At 34.5% G+C, this 23,887-nt stretch overlaps 2 protein-coding genes across 2 annotated transcripts in view; one reads left to right on the top strand and one right to left on the bottom strand.

Annotated features, from left to right (window-relative positions):
* Window positions 1-744: 744 nt before the first annotated feature.
* LOC128982805 (speedy protein A-like) lies at window positions 745-17,482 on the top strand. Its single transcript, XM_054401821.1, has 5 exons — window positions 745-1,068; window positions 9,313-9,457; window positions 11,267-11,438; window positions 15,022-15,166; window positions 16,142-17,482. Exons 1-5 carry the CDS (start codon window positions 885-887, stop codon window positions 16,228-16,230), a joined length of 735 nt encoding a protein of 244 aa, XP_054257796.1. The 5' UTR covers window positions 745-884; the 3' UTR covers window positions 16,231-17,482.
* A 3,734-nt stretch (window positions 17,483-21,216) lies between these two features.
* The window catches only part of LOC128983768 (EF-hand domain-containing family member C2-like), a 38,422-nt gene continuing 35,751 nt past the window's right edge, over window positions 21,217-23,887 (bottom strand). The window contains exon 14 of the mRNA XM_054403131.1: window positions 21,217-21,430. Coding sequence (XP_054259106.1) covers window positions 21,314-21,430 — 117 coding nt within the window. The 3' untranslated portion in view covers window positions 21,217-21,313. The remainder of the gene's footprint in view (window positions 21,431-23,887) is intronic.

Raw genomic sequence — 23,887 nt, 5'->3', positions numbered from 1 at the left:
ACCATAGACCATTCTCAACCCACTTTTTGCGTTCGAGGGGGCCCAAAACAGAGATACATCCACCAAAAACCCAAACTTGAAATTTTTTAAACGCGTAAACAATAACTTCTCTATACCATGTATAGGGGGGGAAGTAAAAGGCTGGGAAACCACGAATATAAAAACGGAAATTTTCGTTAAATATTCCTGGGAAACTAGATCATGCACACACACACATAAACACATATATATATATATATATGTATATATACACATATGTATATATACACATATGTATATATACACATATGTATATATACACATATGTATATATACACGTATGTATATATAATTACATAGTACTTGTATTAAGCAACAATTACATGAAATATATGAAGTTCCTGACTTCTTTCTGACTTGAGTTAATCCAATAAAATTGTGTTTTGTGGGTAAAATTATAAAATGGTGTTCAAATAAATTGGACAATATGTATTAGTTCTATAATCAATGCTCTAAGTTGTTAAGCAGTGAATTTCTTCGTCTGCCTGCTTAGCGGATGAAGGATATCATTTGTTCAGTTGGATACTGATTCCAATTTATCTTCTTTCGTGTTTTTTTTTATAAACCAAATAATATCCGGTGTGGCTACTCTAAGGCCAGTCCAGTCTAAGTTCAAACCAATCATATCGCTTCTTTATTTTTTGTTTTAGTTTGTACGTGGTTTGTATAGAAATAATTATTTCGTGAGTACTTTAATATTTAATTTAAATTTAATTTTGTTTCCAAGCTTAGCTTAGTCCAACAAGAAGACCGGTTGAATACATAAACTTAATTCCATTAAACTTTAGGGTCTGATTATTTATTTATAAATTTTCAAGCCTAACTTAATTATTTCAAAGTCAATAATGGCAGCAGTTGAATCAAGAAAACGCATTCAAAGTTTTTTCAATGAAAATGACTTGGATGATGAAGAAATTATTACATTGCTGAATAATCGGTCAACCAGATCACATATTATCCGAATTGGATCATCATTATCCCAAGAATTCTTCAGCTCTTATCAAATAACACAATTTCTGATACTCACAAGTAAGTAAAGTTTTTTAAATAGAGAATAAGTTACCTAGCCTTAGAGAAAGGTCAATAAATTAGACATAGGCCTATTTCACTATCATAAGTTACTAGGTGGGTGAGACCACCAGTGAAGGACTGGGTTTTCTTTCCATTTGTATCTGAAAGGCCTAAGTTAGTTATTGGAAAATAAGTTAGGCTATTACGCTCCCGCAACTCAAGTTAGTTTTTTGGAATAAGCCTAAGTTATTTATGTATAGGCCTAAGTTATTGTATGCAGGACTGCGGTTAGTAAAATTATGTGATGCGCTGTGGGCCCAAGAGGTTACTTATAGTCCGCGTGCGATATCTTTTCACTTGGGACTTGCACAACCTGGCAACGCTGCAGGGCTCGCTACCCCATCCTAACTTAGGCTATATTAAAATTCATTGTTGTAGCCCCGGAACTGTAATATATAAAATATCTGGTTTTACAATACCTTTATCAGTTCCAAAAGTAACTTTCGTCAACGTGTGTTACATGTTTCGGCGAGCTGCCATTGTCGAACACTTCAATACCAAGGACCAAGAGATTGATTAACGAAAGTAAAATAATATTCACGGCCGATGAGATGAGACAGATAAAGTGCATGAATCCACGTGCACCTGTCCTGCGTGGTCTGCCCAAAGTCCATAAGGAAGGCACTCCCATCCGCCCATTGGTCGACTACACGTCTGCACCTACCTACAAACTGGCCAAAAAGTTGGAAAAAATCCTAAAACAAAATATTAGCCTTGACACCAATTATAGTATTAAAAATTCCTATGAACTGATTGAAAGAACTAAACACGTCAATGTAAATATGCACAACACATTAGCATCGTTCGATGTAGTAAACCTTCACACGAACGTCCCAATTGAGAAAACTTTATCGATTGTAAAAAATCATCTGAACGATAGTAATTTGTTACCAGAAGCCGTGACAGAAGTTATGATATTACTAAAAGAAGTACTAAACCAAAACTATTTTTGTTTTGAAGATAAATTTTACACCCAAACAGATGGCCTTGCAATGGGTTCCCCGTTATCAGGCATACTAGCCGATCTTTATTTAAATCACATTGAAAAAGAATACATATTTTCAGATCAAAATAAATATAAAGGAAAAATAGTATCTTATTTCAGATACGTTGATGACACTCTAGTAGTGTTCAACGGCAATGCCAGGCAATTAGAACTACTCCAAAACTACTTGAACGGCATCACACCTAAATTGAAATTCACACTTGAGGTAGAAAAATCAAACAAGATAAACTTTTTAGATTTAACATTAGAAAAAACTGAAGACAAAAAATTATCATACAACATCTATCGCAAACCTACTACTTCAACACAAACGATTCATGCAACTTCCTACCACCCTTACTCACAAAAAATAGCTGCTTACAATAGTATGATTCACAGATTGTTAAATGTCCCTCTAAATACTGAGAATTACAAGATAGAATTGGAAACTATCAAGTTTATTGCCGCTTCAAATGGATACCAAGATGGTTTAATTGATAAACTCATCGGTAACCAGCTCAAACGGAAAAACGAAACAAAACCCCGTCAGCCTGATAAAAAATACGTCTGTGTTGAATTCAATGAAAACATCCAATACAACCTCAAGAGACATCTAAAACACAACAACATCACCTTATCTTTTAGAACAAGTAACAAAGTAAATAATATCTTAAAGGACAATAGCCATAACAACAAAACCGATAGATCCAGTTCAACAGGAATTTACAAAATAAATTGTGCCGAATGCCCGAGCTTTTACATTGGACAAACGGGTCGAGCATTTAAAACCCGCTATAAAGAACACCGCCCAGACCCGAGAACAGACACACAAAAATCAACATTTGCCCAACACCTTATTGACTGTAATCACGATATGAATGACATTGACACCGGTCTGCAAATACTACATTACTGTCAAAAGGGAAATAAAATGGACGTCTTGGAGGAGTTTGAAATATACAAATCAATAAAAAATCTGGATTCCAACAACCATATCCTGAATGACAAACTCCAGTTTAAGTCAAATATAATTTTTAACACGCTACTGCAACAAGGAAACAAATCTGATCAGCTGACCACAACAGATAACGAAGATAATTCAACCAGATAGCGCTGACTTGAACCCTCCACCGACAGTCTGTTCCCGCTCGTGTACCGGCAATGTTGCATATTCATGATAGGCCTATCAAATTACAAGTATTTATTTTTTGTTTTTATGTCGTACGTGTCTTGTAAAAATGTTGTGTCGTGTAATGTGTTGTAACGAAGCTATTCAAGCGGATCTACATCTTCCTGTATTGAAGTGTTCGACAATGGCAGCTCGCCGAAACATGTAACACACGTTGACGAAAGTTACTTTTGGAACTGATAAAGGTATTGTAAAACCAGATATTTTATTTTAGGCTATATGTTCCTATACAAGACGCGGGCGCTCGCCTCGGTTTCTAAATTCACAAGGAACACCAAAAATCTCAAGTGAAAAGATATCAGGCGCGGACTATAGGCCTAGTTGCACTCCCCCCCCCCCCAATGCCAAAATTTATTTGGATCATAAAATGAAAATAGGCATTTTACAAGATGTACGTGTACTTACTTAAGTTAACTGCAATATAACAACGATAAAGTTAACTTTATGCTTGTTAAGCTTAACTTATTATGGTGTTTAATTTGATTAATCAAATTACACCCATAACTTAGGCATACGTTACACTGTGGATGTTAACTTATACTCCCTGGTGTGGATTAACGTCCGCACGAGTGAGTACTTCGACTATTCGCAGTACTATCCTGATAATTAGACCAATTCGTATGAGGCAGAAATGTGGTTCGGATTCCACTATAATAAACTGTAGGTCCCTTAGTTACCATTAGCTGTAGTGGGCTATTAATTAACAGCTGTTTCTAAGGATATGTCGGCCTTAGTCACTAACAAGACTACAAGATCGCACCATCCTACACCCATCTCCATTCATACTTGGCTTAAAATACCTACTTTGTAGGCCTATGGTCGCCATTTCATTGAAAAGTATTGAAAATAAGTAAAGTTAGAATTAAAAATGTGTTTACTTATTTGAGATGTAGGCCTAAGTTAACTTTAGGCTAACTTAGTCCTAAACTAACTTAACACTTGAAACAGTCAACACCTTAAGTAAATTACTGGTTTTTCCCTACATTTTTTCGGTAAACTCATCATCTAAAGTAAGGTTATTTTTAGGGTCAACTTAACTTGGTAGGTAACATCACTTTCTGTACACATGATCATTGCACCTACCTAACTTAAATAGTTTTAAAGTCACTGTAAGCTAACTTAGGCCTATTAACTTAGGAACTTTTTGTAACGTTTTTTCACTGTCCAAAAGTTTTTTGCCGTTCTCTTTCTAAACTCACTGCCACTCGGTTTTTTTGCTTAAGTTAGGCCCTATTTCGCAGCAAAAGGGTGCGAAGTTACTTTATGTTCTTAAAACTTGTCGATCGTAAATAAAATTATAAGCAAAAACACAGCAGTAGGTACCTTAATTAACTTTTTTATTTGCTAACCAATTGATATTATAAGATAATATGTTTCTCATCCAATTTGGAAAAAGGGACTCTCATTGGTGAGTAACTAAATGAAAACATTACATGAAAAATTAATAAGTTAGGCTAAAAATAAAGACAGTGATTAACTTATAACAACTTAAGTCAATGATAAATTAATAACAACAACAAACAGTGGCAGTGATGAGTCATGCGTGGGAACCGAAGTGAGGAGGATTGATACTGTTGCGCAGTTTCAGATATTTTCCAAAAAGCCTACCTATTATTGTCTATTGCTTGTGCCCCCAACAAAACAAAAATACTTTGCACTCCTGGGCCTGCGGGCCCACTAGACCCTTTTATGGCCGCTGTACTGATTGTATATCTAGGTAAGTTATTTTCCTGTAAGCCTCTTTCGAATGATGAATGAATGAATGAAGTTACCCTAGGCCTAACTTAGGTATAGGCTAACTTATGTTCAAACAGAGTGTTAAAATAAAATCACAAATAAATCATTGCACCAGTGAGTGACTGTAATTATATTGCATTTTAAAATTTTATTTTAAGTTATTCCCCTTCATTTTCACCAAATAGCCTAACCAGCTCATTATCCTCACATTGAAGCTGGACACCCTTTAACCATAGATGAAGTACTTCATCTATGCTTTAACTTACTTAGTTCTAAGTATAGGCCTATCCATTCCAGGATTGTTAAATATAGATTCTACGCTATTGAATTAAGTTACCACTTTTCATCTATAGGCTAGTAAACGCTGTAAAAATTTGCCTTAGTCAGTAACAAGGGATAGAGTTTCTTAACTGGAAACAATAGGCCTATAGATTGAAACGGAACTAATTTATCGATATATGGTACTTTCCTGTTTAAAGGGAACAATACATTATTATTGATGATTTTCTTTCGATAGGCCTACATCGATAATTTTATTTTTGGATCCTATAAGTTATATTGATATTAACGGATTGAAACATATCAGCTGACAACTACAATAAATAAATATTGTTCAGTAGGCTATTAACTTTGAATATTAAAACAACTTTTTTCTACTTTAGACATTCCTATGTTAAAGTTGCTGCCAGTTTTTTAATCAAAATCGTCGTAGTTGGATGTGAGCCACCGATAGATAGCACTGATCTAAATCACTAAAATTTCTGTTGAATATTTATTTATTTATTCATACGGTAAACACCATTTTTACAATCAATGAATAGGCCTACATGAGTGGTAAGTTAGACCTACAAGATAAATATTTACCAATAGGTATATATAAGTCAGATTCAGATTCATCCTGCTAGACAATAAAATACCCCCGTCGCAGCAAACCTACCAACTTGTTTGAATTTCCATTTGTTTAAATTGATTTTCTATAAAAAATATATTTAAATAACATTAACTTATGTTTAACGAGTACCTAGGTTTGCTGCTACAAGGAAACTAATAAAGTGTGTTTTTAGTAAAATATTAATAGTTTAGTATAAAATAAATAAATTTGCCAAGTTTGATCAAAATATATCCATAAACAAGATAACTACAACATTTTACAATAGGCCTATTCTCCATAAGAATAACATGGGAATTTTAAATTTAAATTGTTTTTAATTTTCTCTGTTACCAATAACGGTACAAAAATACTTATACATACTAAATTATTTGATTTTTTAAGCTTTTAAGAAGGGTCTAAAGGGAAATTGGGAAATTTGGTGTTTTGAGGGTCAAAAGTGAGAAAAACCAATTTTTACCACATAAAACCCCCTGTAAAACCCCGTTCCCATGGTCCGATCATGCTGGTTCGCGAACTCATTCAAGTTTATCCCGCTTTACACCTTTAAACCAAATTTCATCAAAATCGGACAAAAATTATTCAAGTTATCGCGTTCACGGACATATATATATATTATATAAATACACATAGCCTATATAACAATTTGAACGAATGGTGTTTTTGGCCTCTGGGACATCAAAATGAAAAAGTAAATCGGTCACGGGTCTAGGTCTTACCATGCCACCTATGGTAAAATAGCTACTTCCCTAAAGGGAAATTCGCTAAAAGATTCCCAACATGAAAAATGACATCAACAGGAATGTATCAAAAATACATTGACAAAGATTGGATCATACGTATTCAAGTATCTAGTTAACGTTAACATGCATAAAAAATTTGAGAGAAAAATAACGATTAACAGATAAGTTAACAAAATAGATAAATATTACAATATAGGTAATTACAATAACAAACAAAAATCTATACTTATTTAATACGCAAGCAGGTTTTTTGTGACAATTACCCCCGAAACTACTGAACCGATTGACATGTTTTTGGTGTCATTGGAAAGAGCGTAACGTGAAGTTGTGCAGGAAACTTTATTCTTACGGAAATAATTAAAGAGTGAGGCCTTTGGCCCTTTAAAGTTTTGTATTTCTCCATAAGATTAAGATGGGAAACAAAAATTTTTATCAAACTCCAGCTGTTGTCAGAAATTAAAATTGAGAAGAAGAACATATGTTAATTTGTAAACAGTCAATAAGTTTGCTACAAACATTTACTGACTTGGTTGAAATGAAATATTTACTATTTGAATTTAAGTTGGCGTAAATATTACAATGGAAAAAAGCGAGAGAGCCTGGATAAATTGATATACTGAAAAGAAAACTGAAATAGCACTGTGCTGCATTTCTTAGTATAATCATTAAAAGAGCCGATTTGCAAACTATGGAAACATGGGAAAGTCATAGAACACCACCAAGGAGAAGAAATAGAAATAATGTTTTTTTTTTATATTTATAATCGTTACTATGGACAACCTGATGCGGCTATGAGTAATGCTATTTGTAGAAAACACAAAAAAACAAGATCAGCTTTTGAAAAATGATAAGATGTTTACAAGAAATTGTGATTATATCGATTTGTTATGTACATCATGAGTATTTCCATAATCTTTGAGTCGAATCTGTTAAATTCATCAGAAATTATTACTGTTAGGTATTCATTTTAAAATAACACCTGTAATACTTAGCAACTGTTTGAATTCAAGCAACAGGGACACTAGTATAAATATATTTGACAGAAAAGACTTTAAAAAAAAAAACAACAATGACAATAAATATAATAACGGTGAAGTAAACTATGAGTGAAAAATGTTAACAGTGCAATAAATATTTATGTGAAAACGCAAACAAACGATGCAGCAAATCCTAGACAGTGACCTGATTAGCACACATTCTCATCAACCACATAAAAATTACAACTTTTAAACTAGGATATTTTTTATGGCTTTCAGTTTGCAGGTGAACGTATCAACATGTTGGCATGCTTGATTTCCAAGTCTGTGGAAGGCGTAGTTTGTAGAAAAAGAAGCTTTGTTGAAGAATTTTTTGAATGTGCCTGAAGTGTCGGGGAACGTGGAAGTTAATTAGGTGAAGTATTTTTGGTGCATCAACTTCACCATTCAACAACTTCCAGAGGAAAGACAGGACTGCAGATTGCTCAGTCGAGGAAGTCCCATATCAATGCAAATATCTTCAATCGGTACTGCATAGAAATCATGGCCCAACTTGACGCCAATAGAGCAAAGGAAGCGATTCTGAATTTTTTCTACTCTTGATATGTGGCTGATTTGATGTGGATTGAATGGTGGATTGAATGGATCAGGGTTTAAATCGTATGACATTAAAACTCCTGTCTCGTATGGAACTCTTCCGTGGCAGGATAGCATTATTCATTGTGTAGAAGAAGTCAATACGTTGCTCGGTAGTCGGTACGGTGATAAGACACCACTGCAGATTTTGAAACTGATGTCCTTGCTGTTATCCAGGCACCAGTTGTCAATTGAGTGCAAACATTGTTGAATGGCGGAACAGTCTGCCAGAGACTTTATACACTTGAAAACCTTGATATCGTCAGCAAACAGCAAGCACTGAGAGTCGATACCATCCACAACATCGTTAACAAATATTTTGAAAAGAAATGGACCCAGATTGAGAACCCTGGGGGACTCCTTAAACCGCAGGGAAAGGGATTGACTTGGCTCCTGCAAACTTGACAGCTAAGGTGCGTTCTTTAAGATATGATTCAAACCATCTCAACAGGCTTCCGACTATGCCATACCCTTTTAATTTTGCCAAAAGATGGTCGAATACACAGACTTTTAAAGAAAAGTCAAGCTAATGGAATGACTTATGGTGAGCTATAGCAACTGTTGACCCATCAACTTAGTCAGCAACAATAAATAAGGTAGAAAATAGAATTTTAGACCCTCTAGCACATTCTGTGACTGACTCACATAACTATATCCTTTTTTAATAAAAAAAAATTGGCAACAGCTGTTCCATAGATGGAATATCTACTTAAAAGTAAAGTATCCAATAGTCAAAAGTATCAACAAACAGTTTAATAATTTCATTAACAAAATGTTAGTATGGGATTTAAGTTACCGTCAAATGAGTAGGCTATAGGCTAATGCAATTGAAATTTTAAAATGTATAGGTTTATTACATAACGAATGTCAAGGCCTTTAAAGCGTCTTTAACTTATAGGCCTATGACATATAGACTTGGTAACTTTATTTTATTGTTATATAGTACAAAACAAAAATTTTTAAAACACCATTAGCCTACAAAAATGGAAAGTGTTCACTGTTGTATACTATTTCATCTATGGCTCTAAAAAAATCTTTATTTTCAGGAGACAAGATCATTGTAGAGTTCCTGAAGTATGATCGCTGCTGCCTGCTAGCTGATAAATACTTGTTGTCCATGGTGTTTGTATATTTTATTCGGGCTAGGCTTCCTCTGAGTGATTACACTCGTCTCAACTTTTTTGTCGCCCTGTAAGTAATTTTTATTATTGTAGGGTACTCAAGAATAATTAATGAAACTTAAGTAAAACCTAGGCCTAATATTATCGTATTCGATGAAACCAATAAATCTCTTTGATTTAAGTTATACTTTGGTGATGGTGATTTGCTATATAAGAAATTATTGCTGACGTTTTTCTATCACGTATGGAAAAAACCAAATTCTTAGGTGAGACAGTAAACCTACCAGAAACATAACAAGGATTAGTAGGCCTACACATCAACTTTATATAGTCAAACAAAAATGAAAACACAAAAGCCCTAAAACAAATAATATTAATGAAAATAATACCAGTAGCATTCTTGGGAATAACTTATAGAAATTCTAACGATTAGCGATATTTGTTAATTTTTTCGTCTAACTTCTATTATATTTGTTAGTTTTTAAAAAGTACTCGAAATAACTTCTACTCAGTTAGATTCTAGCTAACGAATAGGTAGTATATTCGTTAGTAGTTTTCGGGTTTAAATAGTTAGATTTTTGGACGGGTGTAAGTACCTCAAATACGAGTGTTTTACGATCATCGGTGAGGGTCAGCGCCCTTGTTGACAAACAATCCAGGGGTGCTGGGGAAAGTGAAAGTCCAGTTGCTTTGGATTTTTGTATGCAGTGGGACCAAGGGGGGCAGTGACAGTCAATAGCAACAGCGAGGGGTGGGAAGAGGGGATGTTTGTTTGGTGATTTGTCATCTCAAAACATTGTCTTCAGTTGATGTTCATTCCCTGAAAGTGTAACATTTTTTTTTTCTGTGGTAGTAATCTTAACCTGTGATACTCAACTGATTAAGTAGGGTTGGCTTCCTGGATACGTAAAATCACGGGTAATTAACAAAATAGGAAAGTGTATTGAAATACAATGCCTACAGTATTAAATTATGTTAATTAACATGTTTATATTGTAAGTTACTAAGTTTAAAACATAACTAAATGTTATGTTTTACAGAATCACAATGAATAACACTTGTATTTTATCACAATGACACTCGTAATACAAAGAAGATCAAATAAAATATTTACAAGACACAAACTGTGAATTAATTTCTTTGAAAATAATGTGTAATTAACAGTTTTCTGTTTTCGAACAAAGAAATATATATATTTTTTTAAACTCTTACTTTCATGTTTTGTTACACAATTAGTTGTGTCTGCAATTGGAGCATTGTATTGCAAACAATGGGTGGGGGGGGGGGTAAGAGGGGAGGGTCTAATTCTTAATAACTTCAGTTCACTTTCAGTAACTTTTACGGGACTAACTATATTAACTTCTAACTAGTTCAAATTTTTGTATTAACTTTTCCAGCTATGCAGTTGGTATACAGTACTACGAACAACGGCATAGTGTATTTTAAATTTAAGTACTGCTATTTGACCATAAATACAACTACCTGTAGACATTCCATTCCCGTATTAAAGTTGTCGCCAGTTTTTATAAATCGTCATAGTTGATGTGAGCCACCAATAGATTGCGCTGATCTAAATCAATAAATTATCAAAGTAAACTAAATGGAATTACTTATGATGAGCCACTGTTATGACCCATCAACACTTGGTCAGGAACAATAAATAAGGTGGAAAATGGAATTTTAGACCCTAGCACATTCTGTGACTGGCTCCCATCCCATAACTATGTTCTTTTTTTATAAAAAAAATTGGCGACTGTTCCACATAGATGGGATGTCTACACTTCGGTATCCAATAGTCAATGGTAGTATACACTATTGTTTATCTAGGAAATGCACGGTATTTCAAACTTGTAACATCAGCACCATTGTTTGTTAAAAGATATCTGGCTCATGATATGGAGGAAGATAATGAGGATCTCAAGATTGACTTCGTGGACTGGGGCCTTGGTGCTGCTGAGAAAGCTGATGTTGCACGTTTCATTACCCTACGTGACACAATGTGGATGGCTATGAACTACCGTGCCTGTGTCAGCTTAAGAACTTGCCATGAGGTAGTTAGCCTATGTATTAACACCATTGGGACGGAGTAAAAAATGTCGTGAACCTCCCATGCCAACAACCTTGCTATGGCTTCAGTGTGAGCTCAGCCTCAAACGGGGAATGTTGTGTTTGATTACCGGCATTGCCGCTTATTGAGCCAGTTTTGGGTCAATCCATGTTAAGTGACCTAATACCAATTATCTCACCATTTTTTACATACAGGATTGATCTTTTTACATTAGATTCCGTACATCTATGCAAAAGAAGCTTTAATATAAAAAAAATATCCTTTGCAGTTTTTTCAAAATCTTGTATCAAAATGTCAAAAAAAGTGTGGTTTTGCGCTTAAAGGGATTTACATTTGATTTAATATCTGAAGAAAGAATAAAAAGATAGAAAGGTAAAATAAAAAAGACTATCTTTTAGAATTAAATTAGCTTTAATGTTATATAAAACTTGACAGTATTTTAAGTATTTAAAATTTTCAACCCCCTAACTTAAATTTTTAAAAGCAAATTTTAAAACGCATAGTGATTTAACATTTTCAAAAATGCCATGAGTTCTTGATGTTATTACTAAGGTGGGTACAAAATGTCAATGATGTTATTATGTTGTGAGATACTGTGCTCTTTTCATGTCTCCACATAAACAAGTATAAGCCTACCGACTTTAAATCATCTCTTCCTGTTTACTTTTACTTCAGTCAGGAAGCTGAGCAGTCAATGAGTTATCTTCTGCACTATTGAAAAGTGATTAGTGATTTTAAAATGTAAGTGTATGCTTAACAGTTAGGTTTTGTAATTAGTTGTGGTAATAATGCCAAACTTGAGATGGAAAGGAATCAAAAATCTGGTACAGGGTTCACAACAATTTATTGTTGTAACCCATATGGAAAAAAAATCATAAAGTTATAACAAGTCTGAGACCAATACAAGCATGGATGTTCAAAATCAATAGGGAAATAAGACCTGGGATGAAAATTTGTGACAGCTGTCGTAAGCAGCAAAGCTATCAAGAGAGAAAAATGATTTGGGATCTTTTGAATTGGATAATCCATCGACTTCCCAAATGGACACTAACTTCACCGACCCTAGAATTAATCTTTGGAGTATTTTAAACAACTCACATTGAAGAATCACCAATTACAAAAAAATACCCCTGCCACAGCAAACCTGCAGATTAAGTGAATTTCTATTTAAGTTCTTCAAAATGGTTTAAAGATAAATTGGGAAATATTATGTTTTAGGGTAAAAAATGAAAAACCCAATTTTACCCCTAAAATCAAGAATAAAAAAAAATCCCCCTTCCCATGGTCCGATCACGCTGGTTCGCGAACTCGTTCAAATAAACGTAGGCTTGCACACTTGTACTAAATTTCATCAAAATCAAATAATTTTTGCTCGAGTTATCGTGCCAACGGACATATATATTACACTCTCGAATATCCGAGCCCCCGGGTTATCCGAGGTCTTTTTAAGCCTAAAGATATATTTTTTATTTCCATTCGGAAAACAATAATTAGGTTTTAAGGAATGTTTCTTTTGAAAGTAAAATAGCAAGTAATTTGTGATTTCTTAAAACTAATTACTTCAAATAATGATTATAGCTATTATTCTAAAGCACAACTGATCCGCAATAACCTAGAAAATGAAAAACACACTTGTCAAAATGTTTACCCGTGGAACTAGTTCTTGAATTTATGTTAATCGTCTGTCAATATGTTTCGTGTTTTATTTATTTAAATGTTAGTGTCTTTGTGTGTCATCAAAACTCAACGATCTCGCAGTGTGACAACAAGAGCCTGATGATGAGGTTATAGCCTTGAAACCGGTTGCTCAATATACAACAAATTTAGGATCACAGACGGAAACAGGTAATCTTGTACCATTTTAATATGCAGAATGTCAACAAAAGCAGTAGCATTTCTGCTCGGGCATTGTCATTTTTTATGTAGGCTAATCAGGGTTTATCGCCCCTGCTGTTATGCTCCATTTGGCAATACTGAGGACCTGCTATTATTTTTGCTTGGAGCTTCTATCTGTTTCTATCTTTCTATCTGTTCTATCTGGAACGCTGTACATGCTATAATATGCCTTTAGATGGGACTAAATTTAAACGTTTTCGCGGACCCAACCACGCAGCGCATTACGGTAGATGTTCCCGCCACCAGCCACAGCCGGCTATCATGTAACCGCACTGAAAGTGTTAATGTACTCGTTGTATTCGTTACATTATTAATGTACTGTGTTATATTTTATTATAAAATATTTAATAACATATGTTATTATAAATATACTTTGTATTAGTATATTTAAAATAACTACCATCACTCTTTTAACAGACAACATCTATTACCTTCACGATGCATGTACTTTATATAAAATAACAGTGACAAAGGAATAACATACACTGGTAATACCTATTGTACACAGTAGGTAGATCCTGAAGGCAACTTCAGTTTCACATAGGTTCATGAAGAGAATTCAGTGAGTGCAGAATATGTCAGTCAAGTTTGTCCGTGGTCTTAAAAAATATGATCGTGTCTCAAGTACATGTTTTAAAATAGGATTATTGCCCATGTCTGATGTTTGTTCTCTCTGCACTGCCTAAATGGTACCGTAAACAAAATAATTACAGCAAAATAGCCTCGGGATATTTGAAGGACAAGCTGAAATTCCAATATGAGGTGCAATCCCATACCGTACTACAAGGCCAATAGAAATTTGCTTAGTCTGCAGGTTTGCTGCGACAGGAATACCTTCCTTCCCTGTAGGGATGAGCGATAAATCACAGACTGTGATTTTGTCACCGATATTTTTAAGTCGCAGTCACAGTCTGTGACACGATATCAAAAGTAGCAGCTACCGGAGTCACAGTCTCTGTTCACCATTTGCAGTCGCAGTCGCAGCTTTTTAGTTCAAAATATCGACTGTAGAAGCGCGAGCAGCGCTGTGACTGAGCGAGTCACAGTCTCTGTTCCCCAGTCGCAGTCGCAGTCACAGGCTTTTAGTTCAAAATATCGACTGTAGGAGCGCTGTGACTGGGCTGTATCCGCCGTCCTTGTAAGTGCTGCTCTCTGTATCCTTCGGATTTTGAGCGAACTACTGTACTTTGAGCGGGCTTTGCACCGTATATCGTCAACAGCGCGAGATCACAGTAGCAGTCATTCGGGGTTTGGAGCAGTCACAGTCACAGTCGCAGTCACAAGTAGCTGGTTAGCCGTTCGAGTGATGCACGCCAATGGCATCGTCACAGTTTCGTAGTTTTGAGTATCACCGCACGGAGCGCCACCGTAGCATTTATCGCTGTGACTAGTCACCGATATTTTTAACCGATATTTCTTTGTCACAGTCACAGTTCCGAGTGATATTTTAAAGTCACTGATATTCTCATCCCTACTTACCTGTAGTACCAAACATAAGTAAGCGTTAAACCTAATGCTAGGGCCTATTTAAATAGGGAATAAATGCTTATACATATGCTGAGGGAAATATTTAAAGTTAAAATCCAATCAGGCAAATAGAAATTCCCTTACTCTGCAGGTTTGCTGCAAATGATTTTTATGTGCTTTATTTTGACTTATTTTGTAAACAGGTAATGGAGGTCTTAGGCAACGGAGATTTGTGGAAGAGGGAAAGAGACCCTGTACACGGAGGGGCAACACGTGATAATGATCAAAAAGAACGTGAGCAATGTCAACGGTGTACCTATCCCACTTCACGCTACTACGGGAGTGACTGTAAGTTTTTACTTTCATTCATTGCATTAAAATACTCGTATGTTTACTAAAATACTTTGTCTTCCTAATCATAAATAAAGTAACATGAGAAATCCTCAAAAAGTCTGGGATCACATTTTTTTCTATAACCATTGCAGGTAATGCAATAACACTTTGTAGATAAGTACTATGCATAGGATGCTTAAAAATCTACTTTTGAAGTAGGACTAAATATGTTAAATATCAATTCAAAGCTCCTCCATGTATGTTTATAAAGTAATATTAAGGGCTGTAATACAACCTTTATTTTCCCAACATTTCAAAAAACCCCCGAATTTTTTTTTTTTTTGTTACCCACGTGCCACGACGCTAAATATTGTTTCAAATCATAGCTATACACCCTGTACACACAGGAGCGTTGCAACGTGCGTCCTAGAAACTACACAGTAATCAACTAATCAAATGAGTGGGTACGTACATACTACAGCCGGCCGCATACTGATGCAGCATTTCACCTAAACCAAGTGTTGCGAGGCAAAATGTTTCGCTGGGAAATATGCATTTAGGATAAAATTAGAGTAAGTTACATACTGAAATTTGACTGGCTTGTGGATAATGAGGTCTGGTTCTTAACCCTTCATTGGGCACATGCGTTGGGCAATAGAACAAAATTTGATTTAATATCCTTATCACGAGCATTGAGGAAGCTTCCTCTACACCCTGACAAAAATCAACACCTGTCCATTTCAATAACCAACAAGCCTACAATATACTGGATGCAGTTCCTTGAAGTAATGGAGTATTCAAACCAAGTTAGCCAAGCTCACGCTTTACAGTTGTTGTTTTTTCATAAAGTGTAAGAAGAAAATCATAAAGTGCAGAGGTAACCTCCACTTGGCACTCAATGCAAGGTGAAAATTGGACAAATAAATCAATTTTCATTGTTTGATTTGAAGTAAATGTTAATCTTATTAAAATATATTTTATAATTTTCAGTGGATTCATCCTTTGATTCTGATTCTGGAGAAAGTGATTCAGACGATATATTTTCTCACTCATCTGCCAAGAGAGCAAGGGAAGAATAGATTTTTGTGGTTTTAAAGTCAAGCTTTAAAATTTGTTTTAAAGCTCATAATGAAGAATTAAGATTAATGAAAAGTTACAGATTTTATAATTTTTTAGAGAATCATATTATTGTGGCTAACGCATAAATAGATGGAGTGAATTAATTTACGTTCATCTACAATAATTTAGTATCAGTAGGTAATGTATCAAGAGAGTCTAAATAAAATAATAGGTTATAAATTAAGGATAAGCCAATTAGCTGATTAAGATTATTATATTATGTACAAGGATAGGGGGTCAGCTAGCTAGCTTACCTGGTAGATAGAGTTCAGATTAGCATTGGTAACACACACAAAACAGAACACAAAACGTTAAAACTTAGTCTTCTCCCTTCTGATGAAGTCCCTAACAGGGACGAGATATTAAGTTTTACCGTTTTGTGTTATGTGTTTTATGTGTGTTACCAAGGCCCTACCAGGTAAGCTAGCTGATTCCATATCCTTGTACATTATTATCCTAAATACAATAATAGTGATTATAGAGCCTGCATTTCTAAGTAAGGAGAATTTTTAAGCTTGATTTGTTAGTTTGATAAGCATTTAAGTATGGTAGTCTGCCCTGTAATTTTATACCACAATAACTTTTGTAAATGTGTAATTTTATCCTGTAATTGATAGATATGGTTAGTTGACCATTTAGGTTAAATTGCTAATAGGCCTACTCAGGTTTGAGATTGTTAAGAATAAGTTCATGCTGCAGAATCATCTACAGTGTTGGAGACAATGTAAATCCATTTGAAATGTTTTTTTTCTGTTTTTGTCAATGTAGGTTAAACATGTGGGATCAAGACAAAATAATTATCCAAACCCACCAAGTTGTGTGGTTTTTAACTATTTGTAATTTTTTACAAGAAGTTCATCTTTTTATCAGTTTTAATGCAGTCCTTAATTTATTTTTAATGTAAATTGGCAAAAACTTTGTTACAAATATAGTTTACTGTGTTTTAAACACACTATTATCTTAGTTGGTAATTATAAATTTGTATTGTGGATTAAGACTAATTAGTTTAAGAGTTAGGGATTTTAATATTTTAATAGATGGATCGAGTTAATAACTCTGTTTCTAAGTAAGATTCTAGTTGTGTAATGTCTCATTTGGAGAAAACTCTTATTATGTTAAGGCTTGGATCTAAGATCGCCTAGTTTTTCTATACACAACCTAATTAATTACTGTTTGTTCCAAATTGGTATAGCGTGTATTTTAAATCCTGTACTCAAGTAATCAATAAAAGTGTTTTTAACTGAAAATTAATCTTTTTTTTCAATAACTATGTTTTTTTAGTTTCTATTGTAATTTCAAAATAATGCAGATTTTTATTTTCAGTGTATAATCTATTTTCAGAACAAAATTTAAATTAAACTCTAATTTTGGATTTGTTCTTGAGCTACCCTAACTGAAAAACATAACTTTAATCAAATAAATAATAGTGGTTGCTTTTTATCATTGCTTACTACTAATTGAACACACATTTCTGTGCTTATCAACCTCGGAACAAGTGACCACAAGTTGATGAAATTCTGCAAGAATGTTTAGAGTCGGATACACTTGAATGAGTTTGTAAACCAGCAAGATCAAGTTATACAAACGTGGCTTTAAAAAGTTGTTTTTTTCAAAAGTTGGTTTTTCCTTAAAGTTTCCTCTTAACCCTCCCAGTGTTACTTGACGAAAATTCGACAAGCAGCACACTTTGTGTAGTGTTACTTGTCGATTTTTCGACACGCAGACATCGTTTACGGCGAAGGCTCTATGACTGACTGAATCGGATTGAACTGGATCGAGTTAGGTATCGTTCTTTCCGTAATATTCTAAGCTTTCTCCAGAGGTCTGTCTCTAAGCGCTATTCATTTTAGTTCCGAAAATATTGTAGCAGACAGCTGACGTGCGTGTATTTGTAAACAACTAGGTTCCCCCGGACCGATGACTGATGTGTTTTATTACGTTTATCATTGTTTTAGTGTTAAAAATCAAAAGTAGTGATATACGTGGTGCATTATAAGAAGATTTAAGTGGTTTTGAAGTGCTGGTTGATGATCCTGAAGAAGTAGGTAGTGATATTGATGTAAATTGTCAGCCAGATTCCTAGCTATGGTTAGGCTATGCATTCTTAGCTAAACGCTATGTACTGAAATCAGTTTTTTGCCCATAACTTATTTATTTGCAAATATACTTCCTTATATTATTATATATTTGTAATCCTCATAAAATTTAGAACAAAGTGGCTATTTTCAAATATTTATAGGCCTATAATTTATACAATTTCATTGAGCGCAAACTTATTTTTTTTTGAAAATTTTCAAAATTATATTTTTTTTTTACCTAAAATTTTTTTTTTTTTTTAAATGTTCCTTATGTTTTATATATAATATTGAAGCCCATGATTTTCCAAACAAAATGGTATATAGAACATTAGAATTAACATTGTTTTAAGCTTCTCAGATCCGTTTTAATAAAACCTTGCAAATGCGCCAAAAATAGGTGGACATTAAGGCCTAAACTATGGACACTTGGAGGGTTAAAACATGGAATTGCCCGATTTCCATTACAGCCACTATGTAGAGCATAAAAAACAAACAGTTTTGTATATTGAATCATTTTTGTACAATTAAAGTTTGTGAACAGTTTGAGTTTGAGTGTGAACAGTGAAAGTTTGAGAAAAAATTTCAAAAAACCGTATATTTAAGATGCCTGTTATTCTTATGAAGAAACAGTAAATTGTTGTAGAGAGCTTGTTTATGGCTATATTTTGATAAATTTGTTATCGTGATTTATACAATTTTAATTTTGATTTGAGCTACTTTTTAGAAAAATCATGCAGTTTGAGCAATATCATGGTGATTAGGAAAAGAGAAGGGTACTAATATTATTAGTGACATGTTAGTTGGTACTATTCTCTGGCATTTTACTTTTACCTAAGGACAGCTCTGACCCAATATGTACAATATGCTAGAACTTGGTATTTTATACAATTATTCAGTTAATTCTTGTATAAATTATGGAATTTAGTGTTTGCCAATACTACATTATTCACAAACATTCAACCGAACAAAAGTTTTCAAATCTGTGGCATTTTGTGAGAGAGTATAATTGCTTCAAAAGGATGATAGTCCAGACCTGTCAGGAGATAGATCCTGTCATTCTCACACTGGAGCATAAGCTAACCACTGACTAGCAAAGCAACACAACCCAAGTTGCTATATCACCAGTTTAAATGACTAACTAGTAAAAAATAAGAATATTCTTACTGAATTGCACAATACAGCAATACTTTTTCACATAAGTACGGGGTGGTTCACGGGAAACGTACTTTTTGAATTGCACATTTCTCAGCGACTGTTGGAGTGAGGAACTCGGGTTTGAGGTCATTCAGGTCCCCCCGCTGTGGACAACAGATCATTGCATTTTGGCATACGATGATTTTTTTTGTGGTGAGTCAACTGTGAAACTCAACGTGGTGGGTCAAGAGTGGATACTCAACAATGTTTTAGACATTACTTTCGTATTGGACGTCATGGTGAACTTCCGAGTCAGAATACAATTTTTAAGTTGGGCTTCTTATTTAGAACTAATGGATCAGTTATGAAAACAAAAACAGCTGGAACACAGTTTAGTGTTTTGGTTGTGGTTGTTTGTGTAGTTCAATAAACTTTTGATCAAATGAGTAAGAGAAATGTATTTTTAATGAAGAGTTACAAGTTGTGTACAGTCCTCTAAGAACCCAATAGCAAGAATGATCATAATGGTTGCTAAGGCAACATCAGCTGACACTACACTAGCCTCCCATGGAGAAAAAGAATTTATTCATTCTGAAATGTATTCATGTCATTCTTCATTCTGGTCGGATTTGTCTTCCAGAACGAGTTTGATAAGGCTTCGTAGGTGGAGTTTGACAAGGTGGTGGTAGGTTTGAGGTTTCCTCTGCTTTAAGTCCAGGTAGTACCACACTTTTCGTGGGTGTTTGAAAATCACCAAGGGAAATAGAAACATGTCTAGTTATCTTAGATTTTTGGCAGGAGATGCACGATTGAGTCCATTTGTGGCAATCCTTGAGAATGGAAGGCCAGACAAAACGATCGCAGATAAGTTTTGTTGTGGCACGTATTCCAGGATGAATCAAATTGTGGAACTGGTCAAAAACTCTACGTCACAGTTCTGATGGCACAAAGGGTCAAGGAGTTCCTATTGATGTGTCACAGATCAGGCTCAAACAAGTTCCAGGAATTGGAACTTTCTACAATCTAAGAGATGTAGTACTTTCAGAAATGAGATTTTGAAGTTCTTCGTCTGACTCTTGCGATTTGGCTAAAGAGTCGTGATTCAAAACAGTTGAGATGGCTTCAACACGTTACAAAGCATCAGCAACGTAATTATAGGCTGAATCTCACAGGTTTTTCATCAAAGTAAGTACTATTATACATAACTTTAAAGCTATTGAAAGCAGCTACAACTTTTGTCTTAAACATATTTTCATAAAACGTCAGCGAAAAAAGTTAAGGCGACAAAACTAAAATTATATGTAGAAAAATATATAAATCTTTACATTTAACAAACAAACGGTAACAGCTACGACGAAAGTTAACTGAACAGGATTGTAGGAAATTTTATAACAAAGACAATAAAACTAATTGCAATTCAATATGTAGTTCAACAATTGAGAAAAAACGTTATTTACAAAACCCTTACACTTTATATGTTTGGGGGGCACAGGGGGGGGTAGCAAGGGGGGTAGGGGCAGTGACTTTTGACTGAATTGTCTAAATGGTAATAGTTGATGGGCAAAAAATCTGCCTTTCACTAATTACTTCCGACTCAATCCCTTTGTTGACTGGGCTATTTTTAACATACAAAGTGTCATCTGTTTAGCCATCTAAGTCATAGTTTGGAACAATGCTCCATTTATTTAGGTCAAGTATTAATGGATCAGTGAAATTAAAACGATTTAAGTAGGACATCTTTTTATTCAGTGCAGAGTACTTACACCTCCAAGTATTTAAATATTGCTCCAATGCATGGTTAAAAATATCATTGTTAATTTTATCTCAATCATTAGTTATTTTCATAGAGAGTCTTCTCCAAATCAACGTCTTTGATCAACTTTTCCATGTTGACACACTGAATATTGATACTGGTGGTTGGTCTGTGACGAGTGATTGGCAAATTTCCCTGGAATTAAGACAAGTGAAGTTCATTATGTTAGCAAGTATCAACATACACTGGGAGTAAAACCTATTTATCAGCACTGTCTATCTCAATCTAAATAAATTATTTTAAGAAGTAAAAAATGAACTTAAAGATTAATCTTCTAGATTTTTATAAGAGAATCCACCCCTAACCTTTTGAAGATACTGATAAGTAAATATTCTAACACCTAATTTTCATCTAAATTAAACAACATTTAGGAATTCAAGTTTAATCAGATGAGATCTTCGGTACAACTATGATTTTCTATATCTTCTATAAGTATAAAAAAGGATGAATTCATTCATAAAAGAGGATGGATTTGTTTGAATTCTCTTATTGAAATTCTGTTAAATAATAGTTATTTGTGCAACTAGTGAGCAATTGACTCACTCGAGAGAAATACTTAATCACGAGCCGTAGGCGAGTAAGGAATGGTTTCTCGAGTGAGGCAATTGCACTTTGCACTCGAGTTGCACATTATATTTTCCTACAGTTGCTATAAAACAAATAAATTGGTAAAGAAACGTAACATATTTTAACACAGAAGTGAACTTTTAATATTACATTTAATGGTACAACAGTACAACAGCTGACCAGCTGATTTACAGCCAGTGCTGCCAACGTATTTCGCGCGCACATATGACCTTGTCTGCATGTTACGCGCTCACTATTTCGTGCCTTCACGTTGCAAATCTGGAGTGAGACAAAGTAATTAGAGTGGGACAATGTTAACATTGTCTCGCTGATGAGCGAATTGGCCACTTTGCTTTCTCAAATCAGTGAGAGAACATGTACAGTACATTGTTAGGTAACTGTAGGAAAAAATAATTTTTTAATCATAATGGGGGATTTTAACATATGTATGCTTGTTGTATCGCCTGAATCAAATGAGTTAAAGAATATTCTTACATGACATATGGTATGGATTATTTGATAGATTTTCCAACTCGAGTCACAAATACCTCTAAGCATAGGTCAAGTTTGGTATCAAATTAACACATTGCCGCAAACCCGAACTCAAACGGACAACCGGGACAAAAGTGGCAGCCGTTCAAATATTTCTTGAATCTGCCATTTTAAATCTTTGAATGCTATTATTTACCCAACTATTTTGAGCTTGAATTTGGGGCATTGTATTCTACAAATCCTTACAATTGTAATAAAGGTCTTAAAAATGTGATGAGCATATTGACCTATGCTTACAATTATGATTTTCTTCCAACTTATAGCGAGCGCTCGACAGTATAATAAGCATTGCAAATTCAAGGAATCTTTGAACTGCTGTCATTTTTTACTCCATTGTCCGTTTGAGTTCGGGTTTGTGGCATTGTGTTTTACTAACGAAAGCCTTTTAATTTGATACCAAACTCAACCTATGCTGATATTTAAGATTTTCTTCCGACTCCTAGTTGGCCGTCCCCCTGAAGTGGGCTCAATGACCAACCGGCTCATTGAAGTTGTATAGTAAAATAGTATATGTTATGCCCTGCCCAGTAACAGTGTACCAACTTTTATAGCTCCATTTGTAACGGTTAAAAAAGTATTAAGCCGGGACTTTTCACCACCCCTGTATAAAATCCATATTGTATGTCATTTGTTGTATGTTGGTCCTTTATTCTTTAACCAAACCCGCCATCTGATCGTGATGAAACTTTGGGAATTTGCTCTATGTGTCTGGAGATGTTTGTGCAGGGGGGCGTTTGCGCCACAAGAATTTTTGGGGGGGGACTTTTTTTGGGGATTTTTGGGGGGGGACATTTTTTTGCTAGCTATCATAATGAATGTATAATTTTGTATAAGCAGCCTGAAAAGTGTTTCTAAGTAGTTCACTATCAACACCAACAACATTTTGCCATTCATAATTAAGATTGCTTCTAAGAATGGTAAAAACAAAAACACACCTTGTCAGGGTCAGGCAATCCTTAATATTCTAGTGTCGAATTTTACTTGATACATGTTTTGGTGGTTCTTAAACTCCATTATCGTCAGGCTTACATAAAGATCCACTTCTGGAGGTGTCGTAAGAATACGTTACAAACATTTAATACAAAACACGAAACGATTACAGATATGCCTATCAATTCACGCGTGTACATTGCCGTCGGCAGGACTGGAAGTAAACTTAAACTGAGGTTCAGGAATTATGACGGAGACGGACTGACGTGGTCTCTAGGTTGTCGTCTGCGTTTTCAACAGCTGATATTGCACTATTGTATATTGTAATGACTGAGAAGAGTGTTGAAAATATAGTGGAATTCATAGTTAATCGAGTGTTTTAACTAAAAAATTGTGTGCTGTCCCTAGTTTTATGTATTTATAAATTTCAAACTCTTCAAAAGTATTTAATAAATTTCCTTTCGCGCAGTGCTGTAGAATTTCGAGACCATCATTTATATCCAGCATATAAATTGGTTATTATTGTCAATAATTTTGAATGGA

The sequence above is a fragment of the Macrosteles quadrilineatus genome, unplaced genomic scaffold, assembly GCF_028750875.1.
Source record: "Macrosteles quadrilineatus isolate MER2022 unplaced genomic scaffold, UCM_ALF_1.0 Scaffold_1__1_contigs__length_201487025, whole genome shotgun sequence".
NCBI classification, from domain to species: Eukaryota; Metazoa; Arthropoda; class Insecta; order Hemiptera; family Cicadellidae; genus Macrosteles; species Macrosteles quadrilineatus.
Note: the sequence above shows the minus strand (reverse complement) of the source record. Positions and strands in the feature narration are given on the sequence as shown.

Excerpts from the sequence above, each read along its gene's own strand:
- LOC128982805 (XM_054401821.1), top strand. The coding sequence starts at position 885 with ATGGCAGCAGTTGAATCAAGAAAACGCATTCAAAGTTTTTTCAATGAA. Across the intron at positions 11,439-15,021 it reads GCTTAAGAACTTGCCATGAG|GTAATGGAGGTCTTAGGCAA; the intron begins GTAGTTAGCCTA and ends TTTTGTAAACAG. Across the intron at positions 15,167-16,141 it reads ACGCTACTACGGGAGTGACT|TGGATTCATCCTTTGATTCT; the intron begins GTAAGTTTTTAC and ends TATAATTTTCAG.